The sequence below is a fragment of the Bombina bombina genome, chromosome 5, assembly GCF_027579735.1.
Source record: "Bombina bombina isolate aBomBom1 chromosome 5, aBomBom1.pri, whole genome shotgun sequence".
NCBI lineage: Eukaryota > Metazoa > Chordata > Amphibia > Anura > Bombinatoridae > Bombina > Bombina bombina.
The window spans coordinates 939,402,146-939,426,156 of record NC_069503.1 but is presented as its reverse complement, the minus strand read 5'-3'; the positions used below and the strand labels follow the sequence as shown (position 1 = coordinate 939,426,156).

The 24,011-nt window shown below is 41.5% G+C and overlaps 1 protein-coding gene across 2 annotated transcripts in view; it reads left to right on the top strand.

The window, feature by feature from the left end:
• Positions 1-5,172: 5,172 nt before the first annotated feature.
• The window catches only part of UBE2W (ubiquitin conjugating enzyme E2 W), a 65,997-nt gene continuing 47,158 nt past the window's right edge, over positions 5,173-24,011 (top strand). The window contains exon 1 of one of the 2 annotated variants that reach the window (XM_053715132.1): positions 5,173-5,226. In XM_053715132.1, coding sequence (XP_053571107.1) covers positions 5,212-5,226 — 15 coding nt within the window. In that variant the 5' untranslated portion in view covers positions 5,173-5,211. The remainder of the gene's footprint in view (positions 5,227-24,011) is intronic. The other variant, XM_053715131.1, reaches the window with a different exon arrangement.

Below are 24,011 nucleotides of genomic sequence, written 5' to 3'. Positions count from 1 at the left end.
CTCAGTCTCGCATAGGATCAACTCAGGAAAGAGTTCCCTGGTTCCCAGCAACAGGGTGGAGTTCCTGGGCATGATAATAGACTCTATGTCCATGAAGATATTTCTCACAGTCCATCGACGCCGGAAGATTGCGTCCTCTTGTCTTGCCCTTCAGTCCTCCTCAAGCCCCTTGGTGGCTCAGTGTATGGAGGTGATCGGACTCATGGTCTCCAGCATAGACGTCATTCCATTTGCCAGATTCCATCTCAGGCTTCTTCAATTGTGCATGTTGAGACAGTGGAATGGTGATCATTCAGATCTATCACAGCAGATATCCATGGATGCTCTGACTCAGATTTCCCTCTTTTGGTAGATCCGTCCAGAGCAACTGTCCATGGGGACATACTTCTTGAGACCGTCCTGGGAGATTGTCACCACGGACGCGAGTCTGGCAGGATGTGGAGCTGTTTGGGGTCCCGGGAGGAGTCTCTCCTCCCGATAAATATTCTGGAACTCCAAGCAATCTACAATGCTCTGAAGGCATGACCTCCTCTGGGGGCGTTCAGCTTCATCCAGACTGACAACATAACCTCAGTGGCTTACATCAGGGAGGTATGAGGAGCTCCCTAGCCATGAGGGAGGTGTCTCGGATATTGGAGTGGGTGGAGTCCCACAGTTGCTCACTCTCAGTGATTCACATTCCAGGTGTGGACAACTGGGAAGCAGACTTTCTCAGCAGGCAATCCTTCCATCCGGGGGAATGGTCTCTTCACCCCGAAGTGTTTGCGGAGATTTGTGTCTCAGGTGGGGAACGCCAAAGAAAGATCTCATGGCGTCTAGACTCAATTGCAAGCTACTAGTGGCGTCACTAGGCTTGGTGTCACCCCCCCCCAAGAAATGTATATATATATATATATATATATATATATTTATATATATATATATATGTATATATATATATATATATATATATATATATATTTATATATATATATATATATATATATATATATATATATATAAATAAGGGCAGAGAGTACACTGCTCGATAGATGAATGAGTTTTAAAATATTTGCAGCTAATTTTTGTGAACATTTACTAGCTTGTAGATAAAATAGCATAATAAACATTTATTTAGGATATAGGAGGCAGGAAATCTACTATATCTTGAAATTATCAATGTCTGCATATGCAATAACCATATAAAAGTCTTCATCTGCCTATGATCATTTAGGAGCCCGTGAAATTACGTGGGGTGACAGAATTTCAAATCAGATGTAGAGTAGCTCATACACATAATCAAATCACCATACATATGCACCAATGCATTTATGAGATTACCCAAATCCACATATATACCTCCACAGTCACATAAGCAATACCACAGGCAGATACCCACATATAAGATAACCAAATATTAACAAACATGGGCCAGCAAATAAACACACGTGCATCCATGCAGTCATACTCATACATAAATATCAAACACAAATAGCAAGACCATTCTAGGGTTAACTATCACATACACAAAAAAATAATAATTATTATAATCACTCTTGCACTTATAGAAAACTAAACCCACACAATGGGCAATGTACATGCTTACAAACTGAAACGTACATAGATCTAGTTACCCACAGTACTCACACAAAGATATATAAACACAAACACAGAAAAATACATAAATAACAAAGCATGCACACATGCTCATACAGAACACACAGGATAACACTAAGACCCACATTAGTAAGCCCTCAGCAACATGTGCCAGAGACATCAAAACTCATGCATAAATATCCATGTACAGCCACCTATAAACACAAGATACCCAAGGACTTATATGTACAATGCATGAGGCTTTCACATAGGCATCCGAGAATATTTCAAGACATTTAAAAACAAACAAGGATACTACAAATGCAGACACAGGAATCAAGGCAGTGAGTCACTCGCATCCACACACTGCTACCAGAATAGTCACTCACAAAGTACAGAGCCCACTGCGCACACACTTGCACACAAACCCACAGACATGCAAAAACATATTACATAGAGCTTACTTTAAGTATCCATATCAGTAAAACATATATTACATATTTGATATTTATTTTCTGCCTGTTGCTCCTAACGGTTGAGTATCAAACACAGCACACTGCTAGCCGCATAGGAAGGAAGCTGGCTCTTTCTCCGAGTTTAGGAAGTTAGCTCCTCCCCATCCACGCTTCCCTTAGAAAATGGGCTAAGTCTCTAGAATCAAACAACTTGTGAGTTGTGACTGTCTGTGAGTGAGTGCACAGAGACTGTGACAGTCAGTGAGACAGTAGTTTTTTTAACTGTAATTAGTTCTTACTGTTGTTGATCTGGATTCCGGTCCCCACGTCGACGATCTATGTCACTCTCCACTCGACCAGTCTGTCACCTGACCAGCCGACTGTCATCCCGCTCTTTCCTAATCCTCAGAACAGTTGTGCAGCCGCAGTATTCCTTCTTGCTCCTCCCCCTTAGCCTGTGATCATCTCCGGTCACGTTCCTCACATGGTGGTGTGCTGTGCCAGCAGTCTCAGGCTGCAATAGAGCCTGTGAGGAACGTGTCCGGTCTACTAGAGGGGAGGGACAGACTGGTCTGGGAGGCATGCACTGGTGATCGATGGCTTATGTCATGGCTGGGAATAGGATATCATCTCAGATCTCACTCTGATGGTGGGTGGTGCCAGACCATTGGTGGGGGGCCATGTCTGAGAGAGACCATGCGTGAGCCAGCCAGCAGCTGCCAATCATCTGCCATGTGTGAGTGGGGGCGGTGCTGTGCTGCGCACAATTATTAAATATTTTAATAATAGCTTAGTTTAGAAATGGCTGGGAATAGATGTTTACCGGAACGATTACAAATAAAAGTATATAATATTACTATATAGTAAAATACAACTTGATGGTGTGTGGTGTCACCCCCCAGAGTGGTGTCACCCGGGTGCGGGCCGCACCCCCTGTACCCCCCTAGTGACGCCACTGCAAGCTACCCTGTTACGGGTCGAGGTCCAGGGATCCCCAGGCAGAGCTGATAGATGCCTTAGCAGTGCCTTGGGGATTCAGCCTAGCTTACATATTTCAACCGTTACCCCTTCTACCTCGTGTAGTGGCACGCATCAAACAGGAGCGGGCTTCGGCCATTCTCATTGCTCCATCGTGGCCGCGGAGGACGTGGTTTGTGGATTTGGTGGGAATGTCATCCTCTCCACCGTAGAGGTTAGCCTGTCGCAGGGATCTGTTGGAACAGGGCCCTTTTCAACATCAAAATCTCGATTCTCTGAGGCTGACTGCGTGGAGATTGAACGCCTAGTCTTGGCCAAGAGAGGCTTTTCTGAAAGTGTGATTGATACTCTAATTCAGGCAAGGAAACCAGTCACTCGTGGCATCTACCATAAGGTGTGGAGGACTTACTTGCCCTGGTGTGAGAAGCATGGATATCCTTGGCAAAAGGTGAAGGTATCCAGGATTCTGTCCTTTCTCTAAGACAGTTTGGAGAAGGGTCTTGCCACAAGTTCCTTAAAGGGACAGATTTCGGCATTATCAGTCTTGTTGCATAGAGGGCTCGCTGAGCTCCCTGACATCCAATCTTTTGTTCAGGCTCTGTCTAGAATCAGGCCTGTCTTTAGACAGTCTGCTCCCCCATGCAGTTTAAACTTGGTCCTTAAGGTATTGCAGAAGGTTCCGTTTGAGCCTATGCATTCTATTGACATTAAGATTCTGTCCTGGAAGGTTCTCTTCCCGTTGGCCATTGCATCGGCACGCAGAGTATCTGAACTGGCTGCCTTGCAATGTGAGCCTCCTTATTTGGTTTTTCATGCTTATAAGGCTGTGCTTCGCACTGGTTTGGGGTTTCTTCCCAAGGTGGTGTCTAACCGTAACATCAATAAGGAAATAGTGGTTCCTTCTTTGTGTCCTAACCCTTCTTCTTCTAAGGAGAGGTTGCTTCATAATCTGGATGTGGTTCGTGCCCTGAAGTTTTATCATCGGGCTACGAAGGATTTCAGACAGTCTACATCTCTTTTTGTGGTGTATTCAGGGAAGCGCAAGGGGCAAAAAGCCTCTTCTACTTCTTTGTCCTTTTGGTAAAGGAGCTTGATTCGCTTGGCCTATGAGATAGCGGGACATAAGCCTCCTCAGAGGATCACGGGTCATTAAACTAGAGCTGTGGCTTCGTCTTGGGCCTCCAAGAATGAGGCCTCTATGGAGCAAATTTGTAAGGCAGCTTACCTGGTCCTCCTTACACACTTTTACAAAGTTTTACAAATTTGACGTTTTTGGGAGAAAGGTTTCATTCAGTGTCCTCTCTAGAGCTTGGGTATAAGTTCCCAACAGTAATGAATGAAGCCGTGGACTCTCCTCCCCTTTAGATGGAAAACATAAATTATGCTTGCCTGATAATTTAATTTCCAACGAGGGGAGGAGAGTCCACGGCTCCCGCCCGTATCTCTGATGGGCGGACCTAAACTTAATTCTTCTGGTACCATTTATACCGATATTTCTACTACTGTTCCTTGGTCCCTCGGGAGAATGACTGGGGGATGAGGGTAGTGGGGGAGGTATTTAAGCCTTTGGCTGGGCTGTCTTTGCCTCCTCCTGGTGGCCAGGTTCATAATTCCCAACAGTATTGAATGAAGTCGTGGACTCTCCTCCCCTCGTTGGAAATTATCAGGTAAGCATAATTTATGTTATCTGGCCTGTTAAGGGTCCTGAGGACTGGAGTTGAGATACACTGAGATAAATGAATGCTGGTGCAGTTAGTAGATTATATGAGAGAAATGGGAGATGTGGCAATGATCAGATCCCATAGAGCCTGCAGGCTGCAGCTCCTAACCTCCATATGTGATTTCAGATTGGACTCGGATTGCTTTCAGTGCATTCATTTATGCACAAAACAGATCAATTGCCCTGTAAACCCTATCACAATATGCCTACATGATGGTGAGGTAAAATTTCGGATCAAATCCCATTGCCCTCAAAACTTGTCAGTACTAACATTAGATCCCAGACCCACTGAGTTTAGTGTGTAATTTTATCTTCAAAAACAAGAAAAGCTTTGTTTCTGGCACTGCGCATGCGTTCAATAAAGTACCAGCATGAGCATGCTCTAAACTCGCTGAGGATTCGAGCATGCGTTTTGAGATTGCTGGGCGTATGGGTCACGTGAGGCGTTACGTTAGCGCAGGAGGGAGGGGGCGGGATCCCATCATGGCGTCAATGCAGGTGAGTGCTGCGCGAATATATAGGCAGATGACCCGGATTTATATGTCTGACACATGAAGGGTAGCAGGGGATTGTTATGAGTGGGAGTTGATGCAAAGTTTAGTATTGGCATTAAGTGATACTATCTATCCTGACATCGGTTATCAGAGACCTATACATACTTGTGTTCATCACTCACACCCCTAACAACTCGCCCTGCCCTGATACTGACTGATTGTTTTCATTTCCAGTGCTGCTTATTCTCAGTTGACATCTAACTCTGGTACCTCACGTATACTGGCACGGAAAGCCGCTTACCTTCCGTGACACTATATAGTTCGCAACCACCTCTCAGATGTCTCCCGTGACTTGTGTAGTAACGCTGCTTATTCCGATCATGACAACCTTTTTGTCCCGACACGGACCATCCCTTGTAGTACTAGCACTCCATGTATGCCTACCTCTATTCTCCTGGCAGTATACTTCCGTAGCAGCCAGCTCTTCCTGTTACTGTCCCTACTTTCCCCCTGCTGCTGCCTCCCCGTGACTCTGTTTGCCCCTGTCTGACATTATTTAACCACAACCATAATCCTCATCTTATAGGACTCTGACACAGTTTGCATCTTTCTCACTCAGACACTTTTCACATCCTGTACTATCTTCACCCTTAAACTGCACCTCATTTGCAGCATCATGACCTTAAAAAGCTCAGCTGCGTCCTCACCCAAATGTCTCTTCCCATGGAGCATCTTCGCATAACTTATGCTCACTTAATGCACCATACTCACCCTGGCATTATACAGTACACTGCTCGCCACATAAAACTTTCAGAGGCTGATACTGTTCAGCCATTGCTTCCTTTATCCCCTGACACTTTTCATACCTTTTCAAACCTGCCTGACTCTGCTCAACCCTCTAAAAACCTTCCATAACCTGAGACTATTGACTTCTAGCAACCTCTTTACATTAATGCTATTCTCCCCTATCTGCTGCTTCCTCATACTGACATAAATTACCCTTGCTCTTTCAGGGCATCCGTTTCACCCTTAATCAGCTCACCCCCTACAGCAACCTAACTCTAACACTGCTCAACCTCTGCAGCCACCTGAAAATGTCACTGCTCATTCACTGTGTCCCTCACACCTTGACTCTTCGGCTCCCTCACCTTGCCTCTGCTCGCCCCCTGGGGCTCCCTCACCTTGCCTCTGCTCGACCCCTGGGGCCTCCCTCACCTTGCCTCTGCTCGACCCCTGGGGCCTCCCTCACCTTGCCTCTGCTCGCCCCCTGGGGCTCCCTCACCTTGCCTCTGCTCGCCCCCTGGGGCTCCCTCACCTTGCCTCTGCTCGCCCCCTGGGGCTCCCTCACCTTGCCTCTGCTCGCCCCCTGGGGCTCCCTCACCTTGCCTCTGCTCGCCCCCTGGGGCTCCCTCACCTTGCCTCTGCTCGCCCCCTGGGGCCCCCTCACCTTGCCTCTGCTCGCCCCCTGGGGCTCCCTCACCTTGCCTCTGCTCGCCCCCTGGGGCTCCCTCACCTTGCCTCTGCTCGCCCCCTGGGGCTCCCTCACCTTGCCTCTGCTCGCCCCCTGGGGCTCCCTCACCTTGCCTCTGCTCGCCCCCTGGGGCTCCCTCACCTTGCCTCTGCTCGCCCCCTGGGGCTCCCTCACCTTGCCTCTGCTCGCCCCCTGGGGCTCCCTCACCTTGCCTCTGCTCGCCCCCTGGGGCTCCCTCACCTTGCCTCTGCTCGCCCCCTGGGGCTCCCTCACCTTGCCTCTGCTCGCCCCCTGGGGCTCCCTCACCTTGCCTCTGCTCGCCCCCTGGGGCTCCCTCACCTTGCCTCTGCTCGCCCCCTGGGGCTCCCTCACCTTGCCTCTGCTCGCCCCCTGGGGCTCCCTCACCTTGCCTCTGCTCGCCCCCTGGGGCTCCCTCACCTTGCCTCTGCTCGCCCCCTGGGGCTCCCTCACCTTGCCTCTGCTCGCCCCCTGGGGCTCCCTCACCTTGCCTCTGCTCGCCCCCTGGGGCTCCCTCACCTTGCCTCTGCTCGCCCCCTGGGGCTCCCTCACCTTGCCTCTGCTCGCCCCCTGGGGCTCCCTCACCTTGCCTCTGCTCGCCCCCTGGGGCTCCCTCACCTTGCCTCTGCTCGCCCCCTGGGGCTCCCTCGACTTGCCTCTGCTCGCCCCCTGCGGCTCCCTCGACTTGCCTCTGCTCGCCCCCTGCGGCTCCCTCGACTTGCCTCTGCTCGCCCCCTGCGGCCCCCTCGACTTGCCTCTGCTCGCCCCCTGGGGCCCCCTCGACTTGCCTCTGCTCGCCCCCTGCGGCCCCCTCACCTTGCCTCTGCTCGCCCCCTGCGGCCCCCTCACCTTGCCTCTGCTCGCCCCCTGCGGCCCCCTCACCTTGCCTCTGCTGACTTTTCTCGCCTTAAGACTGCCTTCCTCCTGGAGCCTTTCTCGTTTTTACTCTGCTCGCTCCATGTGGGCACCTCCTTAGTTTAATATAACTCTGCTATGGTTCTTCTCACATTCTCACTGTCTTGGTATTGCCTAGTCTGTGCAAATACTTTTTCTGGGCCTTGATGATCATTCACTCAATGTAAGCCCCTGCCTTGTTTGTGTTATCGCTGCACGACCACTTTTCCTTCCTTCTATGTGTTGTACCCTGTGCAGGCACCAGATGCTTTACTTTAGCCAGTGGCCACTCTGGTGCGGCTCACTTTGGACAGTGACTTCTCATTGTTCTGACAATGTTCATTTCTGGCATCCACTTCCTGACTGGACAGGATCTTACTCTATGCTGCCATTTTTCTACTCTTAACACCTCTCCAAAAATCAAGGCGCTAGATTTTTTTATAATTATATTTATAAAATGCATGCAAATACAAATGGTCAATCAAGGGGTTAAAATACAGCTGTGAGATATGAAGCACTGATTTAACAACTTCATTGCCTGCTGAACCTATGTGCCCTATGTAGCAACTTCCTCTTTACAATATTTATTTGCTGCCCATAACTACTGTTGCTCTCATCCTCACATCAGTCACTTTTTGCTCTTTAAGACCATCTATTTTTTCCCTGGCATTGGTCACTAACCATCTAGTGTTGCAAGCACACCTTCCTGTTGCTTCACTAAATTTCTGTCTCTGTCCAACCTCCTTTCTGCGCGGACACTGGTTACTGCCTAGACCTGTGCGACTATCCTTACTTGTATAGACATGACTTATAAGCCACCTTGTACTACTCTTGTCTTCTATTATTATGTGTTGGTTATGTGTCCCTGATTTAACACTACTGAACTTGCCTGCTTTTTTGTTTCCTTATACTCCCTTTCTGATATTACCTTTCCTATGCAGTTAGTAAGTCAAACGTTAGAATGGGTTACCTCTTGTCTACAGTATCTTTATACTTTATATTGTTCTTAGATTGTCCCATACTACCACTGGGAAATAATAGTATGTTTTCATCAGTAACAGGTTGCATCTCCCCTTTTCTGTCTCTGGTTGTGACATTCAGTAAATTGAGCTGTTTTTTGAGAGATTCCCCTAGTTTTTTTCTTTCAGTTCCTTGTTTATTTAAATTACTGTTATGATAACAAATACCATATTTTATAAAATAATTCCTCTTTACCCAGCATGTCACAAGTCTGCAAAGGCTTAAGAATCCTTAGGGTTGTTAAGAGATAACGATTGACTTAAATTTAAAAAAAACTAAATCCCTGATAAGCACATGCCTTGCAGTTCATACAAAAGGCTTGCTATACATTTCAGTTATGTGGTTTCACTTCCTTCAGATGAACACAAAGCTGTCATGCTGTGTTTTGTTAAAAAAAAGATGCCATGGAAAAATCTTCAACAAATTAGTGTTGATGAATGCACTAATCTATAATTCATAGCCAGCCTTACTATTTTGGGTAATCATTCACATAGGTATGTACTCTAGTATGTTAGTGTTCAGTTATGCCTAGTGTCTTAATTTTCTTGGTTACTTCTTGATAAGTGTCCCTTTGCAAACTTATTTCTTTTTGTCTTTATTTTTTTTAAAGATAAATGTTATAATTCCACAACTTCAACTTTTTTTGTACAAAGCATTTTTTTTACATTTATATTGTGGGAGAAAAGTGGGTCCTTATTTTCTTAACAGAAACCCTCCGTTCGTTTTCATATGCTTGTTTTTTTTGTTTCTTTTTTTCAATTTCCTTTTTTTCTTTTTAATTATCTCTTCTATATGTTCAACTTTTCATGGCTTTTAAAAAAAAATTGTATGTCAGCGTCTGGGGGACTCCAGTAATTCAAGCAAATTTGCCTAGTACTGGCCTAATTGTTGATTTTCTTTCAGACTCTGCATAATCTCTACATTTCACAATAAATATTTAGAAAAATAATTTGACTATTGCAATAACTCGCCTAGGAATAATACTTTTATTTAGAAGGAAGCTTTTTTTTTTTTCTTTTTTTTTTTTTTTACCCATATGCTACAAGTCAAAAATTGTAGTGCAGCAATTATTTGTCTTCCTTTCAAACTTTCATGAGTTTTTAAAATATCACAAGGGGTATTTTAATATCGGTTATAAGGTCAGGGATTGATTATACCCACAGTATTCTTGCTAATTGCATTACTGTAATCAAACTCAAAATTATGCGGTAATTCATGTGAGTCTTTGCATTACAGAGCTTAAAAACATTAGACACTAGGTAACTATGGTGACAAAGTTTTGATCCTACCATAGTGACGTTGTTGAAAGTTTAATTGACACGTGCACTTGTACAGCTTCTTCTGCTTCCTGGGACCACTTTGTTTCTCTAGAGCCATGTGCACGTGGCAGCCTATCTCTGGACTCTTATCTTCCGTATTCCATGGAACAACCTTCAGCCTCTTCTCCTGCTTTTCCCTTAAAGTCTTTTCTTTTTTGTTGTTGTTGTATAGACTGTTCTGTCCACATTCCCTTGCCTGACCTTGTAAGCATGGTTGCATTGACTACAGTGCTAGTGGTTGAGCCGTATTTAACACCTGTTTTTACCTTTTTATTTTATTATAGTTTTGAGGTTTAAGAGCTTTCAGTAATTAATAGAGGAGGATTGCATCCTCCAGCCCCACCCCAGAATTGGTGCTGGTTATACATATGTATGTATTTCTACCTTTCCGAAGCGTTGCATGTGCTGGGTATAACTACAGTAGCATGGTTACTACACACCATGCTCATTGGTAAACCTCTGCTTCTTTATACTGGATGCCACCAAATGGAAATGCACGTATTGTTGCATCCTTTGTCAGAAGCGGTGCACTTTCACAAATTAGTGATGTTACTGTCTTTCTGACAGCTGTACCTTGTACAGGTAGCCCTCAGTTTACGCCGGGGTTAGGTTTCAGAAGGAATAGTTGTAAATTAAACCATTGTAAATTGAAACCGAGTTTATAATGTAAGTCAATGGGAAGTGAGGGAGATAGGTTCCAGGCCCCTCTCAAAATTGTCATAAGTAACACCTAATACATTATTTTTAAAGCTTTGAAATGAAGACTTTTTAAATGCTAAACAGCATTATAAACCTAATAAAATAATCACACAAAACAGACTTCTTTTGCATTTTTCTGCAAACAGTTCTTTCTATGCATTCCAATCTGGACTGATTTATAGACAGGAAGATCTTGTTCCTTTGAAATCTGCTCGATAGCTCAGGTCTGGTTAAACTGATTAATTTCAGCTTGCTTGGCTTTGCTGTAACACCAGCGGACAGCTCCACCTACTTAATAAATGTACTGCTTCTCAATAGCAGTCACATGACTGGGAAAAAAAGGTTGTTATTCTGAAACGGTGTAAATTGAACCGTTGTAAAACGAGGTCCATCATTTTGGGTTAGTTTGCACAGTAGAAAGTGGAAGTTTTTCATTTTTGCATTTGTTGTTAGTTTGTTTAACACAATTTAAGTTACATAAATCTAAATATGCCTCAGGAGTAAAAAAGCACAATTTAGCCTCTGCAAAAAGAAACACATACAGCACCCTGTATTGTGCACAATATGCCTTGCCAAGAAGACTACAGTATCACTGATCTGTGAATGTTCACCACTTATGGCAAAGAGTGTGAGCATACTTAAAGGGATATTAAACCCATATTTTTTTTTCTTCATGATTCAGATAGAACACTCAATTTTCAGCAACTTTCTTATTTACTCCCATTATAATTTTTTCTTTGTTCTCTTGCTATCTTTATTTGAAAAAGCATAAATGTAAGCTTAGGAGCCAGCTCATTTTTCGTTCATTACCCTTGGTAGCGCTTGCTGATTGGTGGCTACAATTAATTTCGTCATGCAATGCAGCATCACAAGTGGCAATTGCAGGGGGACAGGTTTCTCCTGCATTTAAAATAAAGGTTGCCCTTTTTATGTTACTTACATAGATGGTGTTGGAAGTCAGTTTTGTTAATGGGAACTAAAGAGTTAATTTCTTGTTAATGTTTTGCTGGGATCCAGTGGACAATGGCTCATAATTGTCAAATCCACCCCTATATTGCTTTGTTTTTTTGTAGTTAGGTATTTAACATATTTCTGCTTCAGGACTTGTAGGCAGTATCTACAATAGTGACTTGCAGTTCTATTTCTGGCAGCAGCATAAATATTATCCTTTGTTCATTGTCCCTTTGTTTTTTATTTTGATGATGACTATAAACTGTATATATAATAAAAAAAGAATAATAAAAAAAAAGCTTGTCCTCATCCCATTGTGTAAGTTCTCACCAAAACATTTAAAGCAGGAAATATGCATCTCTTTACCTCTCTCTTAACCCCTTAATGACCACAATGTACCCTGTATGTCACTGGTCGTTAAGGGTTTTTTCAGGACATAATAGCACAAGTCTAGCAAGAAGACGCTATTAATACCCTCCCTCCAGCAGGCTTTTTGGAATAGAGCAGTCTCAACGCTGGTGGCAAGATCGCGTTATAAAACAATCAAGTCCCAAAAAAAGGCCAGTGACATACAGGGTACGTCGCTGGTCCTTAAGGGGTTAAGGAAATTTGAAAGTAAAGTGACTTTTTATGTAAATACTTGTTTACATTCTATTATGTTTCCTTAGGAACAACAAGTCAGAGTTTGTATATTATAATAAACAGTGGCATCTGTTGTAAATAAGGGCAGTTAGTAAGTAAATTGCCTAAAACGTGACCATGTATTTGAATGCACAAAAGTATTTTCATGCTCTAGTACTGTTCATTATGTAGTTGTTCATATAAAGCTATTTTCAGCCTTGTGAGTATCTCACTTCTGCTTCTTTGACTTTTATTGCATATGGTTCCTCTGCCTCTTCATTGCAAAACATTTTAATACATAAAGGAACCAAGCTCCCAGGGCACCTATTAAACATTAAGTTGAAATCCCCATGACCTTTCCTCTATTCCTTGCAACCATGGAAGAGAGAGCCTGCTTGAGTTCAGGGGATGTGATGAAATGATTGCATTTTGTTTCTTGAGAGTGTGTGTATGTGTGTATATATATATATGTGTGTGTGTGTGTGTGTGTGTATATATATATATATATATATATATATATATATATATATATATATATATATATATATATATATATATATATATATATATGTATGTGTGTATATATATATATATATATATATATATATATATATATATATATATATACATACATACACACACACACACACATGTATATTTATATATTTTGGACGTTTCCCTACTAATTAATCTGTTGCTTCCCTCTTAAAATGCATTACAAATAGTCTCATATTAATTCCTGTTCTTGGATATTCCTACTTTGCAGAACTTTTATGCTCCCTGTTCTCCTTTTAATAAAAAATAAAATGCAATTATTAGAAAATCATGTTCCATCCCCTTGATGGCTTTAGACATTATGAAAAACAAATTTGAGGTTATTTCCTTTTTACTCTCCCCCAGTGCCTATTTTGAAGCTGGGTGGATTTGATTTAGATCTTGATTTAAATTACTTTTTTAAGATTATTTTTCCAGTTATGAGACCATTACTGATTTGGTTATATATCATTAGATATGCATAGATACAACAATAAAATGAATTCAATTATTGGGAGGTGAACTATCTACAGTTTAATAGGTTAATCATTCATTCATATTTGATCAACTTTTTATCTGTACTTTATTGTCTACAATAGAATTTTTATTGTTTTAAAAGATAATCCCTTTATTACCCATTCCCCATATTTGCATAACCAACAGTTATATTAATACACTTTTAACCTCTCTGATTACCTTGTATTTAAGCATCTTTTGACCGCCCTCTGATCACATTACATTTAATTTATTATCTATTGACTTCCAGTTAGTATTGTATTGTGCTAAATCTTAAATAACTCCTCAGGCGTAAACACAATGTTATCTATATGGCCCACATGAACTCGCAGTCTCCTGTTGTGAAAAGCAAATAAAAAAGCATGTGATAAGAGGCTGTCTATAGTGGCTTAGAAACAGGCAGAAATTTAGAGGTTTAAATATGATAAATTATATTAATATAACTATGTTGGTTGTGCAAAGCTGGGGAATGGATAGTAAAGACATTATCTATCTTTTTAAACAATAACAATTTTAGTGTAGATTGTCCCTTCAAGTGAAAATAAGCAGGTGTTTATTCTGTCTTCTGTGTCATAAGCTGTGGCACAAAATTGTAACCTTCTCTCAGCTGGTGTAGTTTTGGGGCCTTACGGAACTACGCATACGCAAAGGGATGCCGTGATTACCAATGTCCCCTCTTGTGAGCGGCCGAGCAGTAAAATAGTTAATAAGGGAACCACACCTTGTATTGTTTAGTCTTTGCTAATTGCTTTAACTATTTCACTGCTGGGTTGCTCACTAAACTAGCCTTAGAAGGAACACTGGTGACTACTACCGTCAACTAGCACATGCGGTCACATAGTTTTTAGCGCTTGCATACCAAGTTGCTAGTGGAGTGTTATGTTCATTATAATATCTACAATGATTGGCAAGGAATCCTAAAGAAGGTGTTAGGCATGCTGAATTATTTTCTTCCTTCTGTCCTTCTCTTGGGGCCGAGCATTATGGCGTTGGACACATTAGGAATTATAAGGGAAAGTTTAAAAAATAAATATTTGTTACCGAACAATTTCATGTTATTAGGTTAAAGTGAAGGTAAAGTTTTTACTTACAGAACAGAGCCCTTCATTTGTTAATATTAATATAACACAATCACTAAGTTTATTTTTCTATTACATCTTTATTTTTAAAAATATATATCTTTATAAATCCCTGCCGTTTTGCTTGTTACTCCTCCCAACCCCTAATTCCTGGTTTTCAGTTTAGTGACGTATAGAGAGCGGTCCCACCCGCTCTCTACGTCTCTCAAAAGCGCGCTCCTGGTGCAGCTTCTAACTGCGCATGCGCTATCTACCTAATTCGCTTTAATCTGCGCATGCGATAATCGGTGATGTTTTTTTCAGTATTGGAATTCCTTACTGTTGCCATTACGCATGCGTGAAACGGGAGAGCGCATGGATTTCGATCAGAATAATAATTTAGCCGCGCATGCGCAAATGAATCAAGGGGCGGGTGACGTGGATTGACGGCCGCCTAACGGCCAGAATTTGAATTGTTTTTTAGGATAACATGATCGACACGAAAAAACTCCCCCCAAAAAACGGGCTGAATTGGGGGATCAATTATGAATTGCTTTATAACGGTAATTATTTCATATATACGCAATGATATGAAAAATGATGAATGAAAGTCATATTGATTTGACAAACAGAATGCTATAATACATGGACAATAAGGTAACTTTACCTTCACTTTAAATTTGTAAAATAGGTATGTTTCTTTTATATGAGGTTACAATTATTTGTCCAATGAAAAGAACGGAGCACCAGCTAGAGTATAAAATCTTCAAAATTTATTAGTGATATCTTTAAAAGTATATACACAACATGGCTAAAAAATGGAAAGCACAGCTGACGCATTTCGGCTCGTAGTCGTAAGCTGATTGTCCTTATACAATTATTTGCACACTGGCTCTTTAATAGATCTCTGGCTCCTAGATCATCTTTTGTGTGTGTGTGAGATGTGGAAGAGGAGAAACCTCACTTAGTTTGATAATAGTTTTTGATCTTGTTATAATCAGAATAATACATTTTTTACATTATTTGTCAGAATCAATTTAATTGACTTCCTCTCATTCAGCTGCACAATATTGCACAAATGTTTCAGCTGAGGAGTCACATGTTCATCCAGCAGACAGATGATTTCTTTTACACTAATATCCTAAATGTTTTTTTTAAAGCCAGTGAGGGGTTGGTATGTATAATGAAGTATTGCTGTTGAAGACACTCCTAGTGTCAAAAGTTAATCCTACTAAACTGACTAATACATTGTTTTTTTTTGTTTGTTTGTTTTTGTTGCCATGAATATTCTTTTTTGTCAGAAATAACTTGCACTCAGCAATACCACGCCATGTTTTTATGTTTATTTTATGGCAAGACAGGAGGCTTCATATTTTGCATCAAATCTTTACTAATTATAAACAGCAGCAAAGAGAATTATTACCTATGGGTTTTTTTTTCATAATGTTACATTGTTCATAGACACAAAACGTCACATAATATCGTAGTACTTCATGGAAGTACTATTTTATACAGTTTTATTTCCCCAAAAAATCAGATTCCTGCTCTTTCCTCTCTTTTTTTCTTTCTCTTTTTTTCTTTCTCTTTTTTTCTTTCTCTTTTTTTTTTTCTTTCTCTTTTTTTTTTTTTTCTTTTTTTTTTTTTTTTTTTTCTTTCTCTTTTTTTTTTTCTTTCTCTTTTTTTTTTTTTCTTTCTCTTTTTTTTTTTTTTTTCTTTCTCTTTTTTTTTTTTCTTTCTCTTTTTTTTTTTCTTTCTCTTTCGTTGTAACTAAGATCCACGCTGGTACACATGAGACATCTTCAGTATGGAGACCGGTTTCATGCTACAACCAGCATTAAGGTATGTGCAGCCTTTTATTTCTGAAGAGACTTGATATATCAGAACTTGCTGGCATTTATTTCCCTATATGGGAATGGGGTAAGCAGAAGACCTGTTTCATAGAAGGGTGTTACTGGAGTCCCTTGTTATTTTTTATTTCTGACATAAGGGCATGATATGACACTCTGGGAGAGGCATAAGGACTTTTAATCAATAAGCTGTTAAACAATTAAGTTATTTCTTATATGTCCAGCATGACTTGCTGGGATGTGTTTGGGGTGTGTTTTGTGTTCCACTTAGCTGTATGATAAACCGCTTCCCATGCGGTTGTGTTTGGGCCTACTCCAACTTCGGCCATAAGGGGCGGGGCTTGTCTTCACACGCTCAGATGCGCACTTCCTTCTGACAGAGAAGCAGCAAGCAGTAACTCCGGTTGCTCCTGGACAGTAGTCTCTGGCTTGGAGTGTTGGCTATTCATTCCGAAGTACCCTGGGGGCAGCTAGACGCCACAGCAGTGCTGTGGCGAGGTGTGGAGGGTGTTTTTGTGTAAACTGATATAATTTTCACTTTAGAGCCTTATTTTTCACCTTTCTCATAGGGTGCAATATTTTTTGGATATACCAATTAGTTTTAGTGAATTTTGGTAACAAATTAACGTTATTTAAGCAGTTTTGGAAAAATTGTTCACTTTTTCTTTCTTAAAGGCGCAGTACACGTTTTTCAAAGTTTTATTTAAAACAATAAATAAAGTGTTTAAACGACTTTTGTGGCTATTATTAGTCTGTTCAACATGTTTGACATTGAGGATTCTCATTGTTCGATGTGTTTAGAAGCTATTGTGGAACCCCCTCTTACATTGTGTACCTCTTGTACTGAAAGGGCCTTACATTGTAAAGACCATATTTTAGGTCAAGATAGTGTGCCTAAGGATGACTCTCAATCTGAAGAGAATCAGGTTATGCCATCCAATTCTCCCCAAGTGTCACAACCTTTAACGCCCACACAAGCGACGCCAAGTACCTCTAGTGCGTCTAATTCCTTTACTCTGCAGGAGATGGCTGCAGTTATGTCAACTACCCTTACAGAGGTATTATCTAAATTACCAGTGTTGCAGGGTAAACACAGTAGGTCAGGTATTAATGTAAATACTGAATCCTCTGATACTTTATTAGCTATTTCCGATGTACCCTCACAGTGTTCTGAGTTGGGGGTCAGGGAATTGCTGTCTGAGGGAGAAATTTCAGACTCAGGGAATGTGTTACCTCAGGCAGATTTGGACGTTATGTCCTTGAAATTTAAGCTTGAACACCTCCGTCTGTTGCTTCGGGAGGTCTTAGCGACTCTGGATGATTGTGATCCTATTATGATACCACCAGAGAAATTGTGTAAGATGGACAAATATTTAGAAGTGCCTACTTTATACTGATGTTTTTCCGGTTCCTAAAAGAATTTTGGAAATTATTAAGAAGGAATGGGATAGACAAGGTATACCATTTTCTCCCCCTCCTCCTTTTAAGAAAATGTTTCCCATATCGGACACCATTCGGGACTTGTGGCAAACGGTCCCTAAGGTGGAGGGAGCTATATCTACCCTGGCTAAGCGTACAACTATACCCATTGAGGACAGTTGTGCTTTCAAAGACCCTATGGATAAAAAATTAGAGGGTCTCCTAAAGAAATTGTTTATTAATCAGGGTTTTCTTTTAAACCAACTGCTTGCATTGTTCCAGTAACTACTGCAGCAGCTTTTTGGTTTGAAGCTCTGGAAGAGTCCCTGAAGGTTGAGACTCCATTAGATGACATTTTGGATAGAATTAAGGCTCTCAAGTTGGCTAATTCTTTTATTACTGATGCCGCTTTTCAAATTGCTAAATTAGCGGCGAAAAATGCAGGATTTGCTATTTTAGCGCGTAGAGCGTTGTGGCTCAAATCTTGGTCTGCTGATGTGTCATCAAAACATAAGCTTTTAGCTATTCCCTTTTAAAGGTAAGACCCTTTTTGGGCCAGAATTGAAGGAAATAATTTCTGACATTACAGGAGGTAAAGGCCATGCCCTACCTCAGGATAAGTCTGTTAAGATGAGGGGTAAACAGAATAATTTTCGTTCCTTTCGGAATTTTAAGGGAAGACCTTCTACTTCCTCTTCCTCCACAAAGCAGGAAGGGAATTTTACCCAATCTAAGTCAGTCTGGAGATCCAACCAAAATTGGAATAAAGGAAAACAATCTAAGAAGCCCGCTGCTGCTACTAAGATAACATGAAGGGGTGGCCCCCGATCCGGGACCAGATCTAGTAGGGGGCAGATTTTCTTTCTTTGCCCAGGCTTGGGCAAGAGATGTTCAGGACCCCTGGGCACTAGAAATAGTGACCCACGGTTATCAGTTGGATTTCAAGGATTTTCTCCCAAGAGGGAGGTTTCAACTTTCAAGATTATCTGCAGACCAGATAAAAAGAGAGGCGTTCTTACGCTGTATAAAAGACCTTGTTACCATGGGAGTAATTTGTCCAGTTCCAAAATCAGAACAAGGACAGGGGTTTTACTCAAATCTATTTGTGGTTCCCAAAAAAGAGGGAACTTTCAGACCCATCTTAGACCTCAAGTGTCTAAACAAATTTCTCAGAGTCCCATCGTTCAAGATGGAGACTATACGATCAATTTTACCAATGATCCAGGAGGGTCAATATATGACTACTGTGGACCACAAGAATCGTCATCAGTTTCTAAGGTTTGCCTTCATGGACAAACATTATCAGTTTGTGGCTCTTCCCTTCGGGTTGGCCACAGCACCCAGAATCTTCACAAAGGTTCTACGGTCTCTTTTGGCAGTTCTCAGACTGCGAGGCATAGCAGTGGCGCCTTATCTGGACGATATTCTAATTCAGGCGTCAACTTATCAACTGACAAAATCTCACACGGACATAGTGTTGTCTTTCCTGAGATCTCACGGTTGGAAGGTGAACATAGAGAAGAGTTCACTAGTTCCACAGACAAGGGTTCCTTTCTTGGGAACTCTGATAGACTCGGTAGCCATGAAAATATTTCTAACAGAGGTTAGAAAATCAAAGAGTCTAAATACTTGCCGAGCACTTCAGTCCATTCCTCTGCCATCAGTGGCTCAGTGTATGGAGGTAATTCGATTAATGGTAGCGGCAATGGACATCGTTCCATTTGCTCGCTTTCATCTCAGACTACTGCAACTGTGCATGCTCGGACAGTGGAATGGGGATTATGCGGATTTATCTCCTCAGATAAATCTGGATCAAGAGACCAGAAACTCTCTTCTTTGGTGGTTGTCGCCGGATCATCTGTCCCAGGGGACTTGTTTCCGCAGACCCTCGTGGGTGATAGTGACAATGGATGCCAGCCTTCTGGGCTGAGGTGCAGTTTGGAACTCCCTGAAGGCTCAGGGTGTTTGGACTCAGTTGGCTTCGGCCAAATTCATCAGATTCCAGTCGGACAACATCACGACTGTGGCATATATCGATCATCAGGGGGGAACAAGTAGTTCTTTAACAATGATAGAAGTATCCAAGATAATCCGTTGGGCGGAGGTCCACTCTTGTCATCTGTCAGCGATCTACATCCCAGGAGTAGAGAACTGGGATTTTCTAAGTCGACAGACTTTTCATCCGGGGGAGTGGGAACTTCACCCGGAGGTATTTGCCTCGTTGATTCTCAGATGGGGCAGACCGGAATTGGATCTGATGGCATCTCGACAGAATGCCAAGCTTCCAAGATACGGATCCCGGTCAAGGGATCCTCAGGCCGAACTGCTAGATGTCTTGGCTGTTCAGCCTAGCTTATGTGTTTCCACCGTTTCCTCTCCTCCCACGCGTGATTGCTCGAATCAAACAGGAGAGAGCTTCGGTGATCCTGATAGCGCCTGCGTGGCCACGCAGGACTTGGTTTACGGATCTAGTGGACATGTCCTCTCTGCCACCGTGGAAACTTCCATTGTGACAGGACCTTCTCATTCAAGGTCCTTTCCAACATCCAAATCTAATTTCTCTGCAGCTGACTGCGTGGAGATTGAACGCTTGATTTTATCGAAGCGAGGATTCTCTGATTCGGTCATCAATATTTTGATACAGGCTAGAAAGCCTGTCACTAGAAAAATCATAAGATATGGCGTAAATATCTTTATTGGTGTGAATCCAAGGGTTACTCATGGAGTAAAGTTAGTATTCTGTCTTTACTCCAAGAAGGATTGGAGAAAGGGTTATCAGCAAGTTCCTTAAAGGGACACATTTCAGCTTTGTCAATTCTGTTTCACAAACGTTTGGCAAATGTGCCAGATGTTCAGCCTTTTTGTCAGGCTCTATCTAGAATTAAGCCTGTATTTAGACCCATTACTCCTCCCTCGAGTTTGAATTTAGTTTTTCGAGTTCTTCAAGGGGTTCCGTTTGAATCCATGCATTCCATGGATATCAAATTGTTATCTTGGAAAGTTCTGTTTTTAGTTGCTATTTCTTCTGCTCGAAGAGTTTCTGAGCTTTCAGCACTACAGTGTAATTCTCCTTATCTCATTTTTCATTCTGATAAGGTGGTGTTACGTACCAAACCTGGATTCCTTCCTAAGGTTGTTTCAAATAAGAATATTAATCAGGAAATTGTTGTTACTTCCTTGTGTCCTAACCCTTCTTCTAAGAAGGAGCGTATGTTGCATAATTTGGATGTGGTCCGTGCCTTAGTTTTACTTACAAGCAACTAAGGATTTCCGTCAATCATCTTCATTATTCATTGTTTATTCTGGAAAGCGTAGGGGTCAGAAAGCTACGGCTACCTCTTTCTTTTTGGTTGAGAAGTATCATCCGCCTGGCATATGAGACTGCTGGACAGCAGCCTCCTGAAAGAATTACGGCTCACTAGGGCTGTGGCTTCCACATGGGCCTTTAAACAGATTTGTAAGGCTGCGACTTGGTCGTCCCTTCACACTTTTTCCAACTTTGATACTTTTGCTTCTTCTGAGGCTATTTTTGGGAGACAGGTTCTTCAAGCAGTGGTGCCTTCTGTTTAGGTTCCTGTCTTGTCCCTCCCTTTCATCCGTGTCCTTTTGCTTTGGTATTGGTTTCCCACAAGTAAGGATGAAATCCGTGGACTCGTCATATCTTTGTAAAAGAAAAGTAAATTTATGCTTACCTGATAAATTAATTTCTTTTACGATATGACGAGTCCCCGGCCCACCCTGTTCTTTTTAAGACAGTTTTTCTTTATATTTTTTGTAAACTTCAGTCACCTCTGCACCTTTTAGCCTTTCCTTTTCTCTTCCTATACCTTCGGCTGAATGACTGAGGGTGGAGGGGAAGGGAGGGGCTATATATACAGCTCTGCTGTGGTGCTCTTTGCCACTTCCTGTTAGCAGGAGGTTAATACCCCACAAGTAAGGATGAAATCCGTAGACTCGTCATATCGTAAACGAAATTAATTTATCAGGTAAGCATAAATTTACTTTTTGCATTTGTGAGTTAGGCTTAAGGTGAAGGTTCATTTTGATGAATTAGTGCCCGGTTTTTAATAAACCTATTAAAAACAAGGGCTCTTTAATTCATCCAAATTGACATTTCACTGTTTTCTTAAAAAATTTACCTTTAATCCTGAATGCCGCTCCAGCAATTCCCCCGGGCGTCGGATCCCTCTGCAGACGTCAGAAATGACTAATCAGGCTTCCTCCAATCACAGCTTCCCCCCGGGGGAATCTTGGCCTGATGCAACACTGTGATTGGAGGAAGCCGGATTCATCATTTTGGACCCACGAAGACGGCTTGCGACGGGCGGAGGAAGTGCTGGAACGGCAGCCCAAAGGTAAGTTTTTGAAGAAAACGGTAAAATGTCATTTTTAATGAATTAAAGTGCCCTTGTTTTTAATAGGTTTATTAAAAACAGGGCACTAATTCATCAAAATGGACCTTCACTTTGATAATATTAGTTTAAAAATGTTATATCTCCTCATTAGGCAGATAGATAAGTAGATTTTCAGATTCTTCCATCAGACATTTTGTTGTTTTTTTGTGAATTGCAGGGGACCTTTTTATTGTTTGTGTACATGAAAACACTTGTATCACACATCAATGTACATGCAGCATGTATTTTACTGTCCCCCTCCAGAAGGAAGGATAGGTAACAATTGCTGTTTTTTGTGTGAGGAAGCTTAAATTTTTTTTTTTAAATCTATTAAATTGTGCAGATTTTTCTCTCATTAGAGTGAAAGCCATTTTCAATAAAATATGTGGGTTTTACTAATAAAGGTGATAAACTAGAAAGAGGACTCAGTGGAGATTATTGGGCATTATTGTTTGTGTGTCTAGCCCAGTGAACTTTAATAGCCTACATTACACTCAATGGACCCTTGTACTGCAGTCTATTACCTCCTTTTTTTCAGTAACACATACACGTATAAATAGTGTGTGTGCGCTTATGTTTTTTATTTTAGATTATTTTGAAAGCTTTTCATCTTCTCTGTAACAGGAGAAATGATCAGCATAGAAGTGCCTGCATTAAAGGTACACTAAACAGGGTGTTACCAGCACTAATATGCATAAGCAGGGCAGATTTAAATACGAACAGGTTTGTTAATATAGTATAGCCTAGGTTACAACATTGTGGCTCCCATTACTGTATAGAACCTAAAACTTTATTTTATTCTCAGGCCAATCTTACTTTGATATTATATCTAGCATATTTTAACTTCAGAACCATAAATGTTAATTTAAAATGCTTGTAAATTTAAAAGTTTAAACATTAAAGAGACACTCAAAAGAAACTTTTTTGATTCAGACAGAGCGTGCAGTTTTAAGACATTTTTCTAATTTACATCTATTAACAAATCTTGCAGTCATTTTTATATGCAGAATTTTTGAAGAACAAGATCCTGCTGAGCATGTGCACAAGCTCACAGGGTATACGTATACTAGTCTGTGATTGGCTGATGTCTGTCACATGATACAAGGCGCCGGAAATTGGGAGGAAAAAATAAATTTGTAAGAAAATATCTACTGCTTTTTTGAAATTCAGAGTAGGTGTTAATCAATTGTCTTTGTATTATGCACTTGTTAATTATGCAATTCTACTGCATTGAGTGACCTTTTAATAAATCAAAGGGAAATTCTAATGTAAATTTCTCTTGTTAAGTGTGTTCAGTCCACGGGTCATCCATTACTTATGGATATATTCTCCTTCCCAACAGGAAGTTGCAAGAGGATCACCCAAGCAGAGCTGCTATATAGCTCCTCCCCTCACATGTCATATCCAGTCATTCTCTTGCAACCCTCAACAAAGAAGGAGGTCGCGAGAGGAGCTGGAGTTTTTACTTAACTATTCTTCAATCAAAAGCTTGTTATTTTAAATGGCACCGGAGTGTGCTGTTTTTCTATCTCAGGCAGTAGTTGGAAGAAGAAACTGCCTGCGTTTTTTTCTATGATCTTAGCAGGCGTAACTAAGATCCACTGGTTGTTCTCGACATTCTGAGGAGTGGGGTAACTTCAGAAAATGGGAATAGCATGCGGGGTCCTCCGCAAATGAGGTATGTGCAGTACTTTATTTTCTGGGAATGGAATTGACTAAGAAAATACTGCTGTTACCGTATGATGTAAGTACAGCCTTAAATGCAGTAGTAGCAACTGGTATCAGGCTGATAAATGTATGCACAGTCGAGTTATATTCTAGGTGCTAGAATTTGACTGAGAAAATACTGTTAACACTGAAATAATACTTAAGCCTTCTCTGCAGTGGTAGCGACTGGTAGCAGGCTTTGCATGACATTGAAAAATGTTGTTTTTAATAAAACGTTTACTGGCATGTTATTCGTTTTTGTGAGGTACTTTGGTGATAAATCGCTTTGGGCATGATTTTTTTTCCACATGGCTAACATAT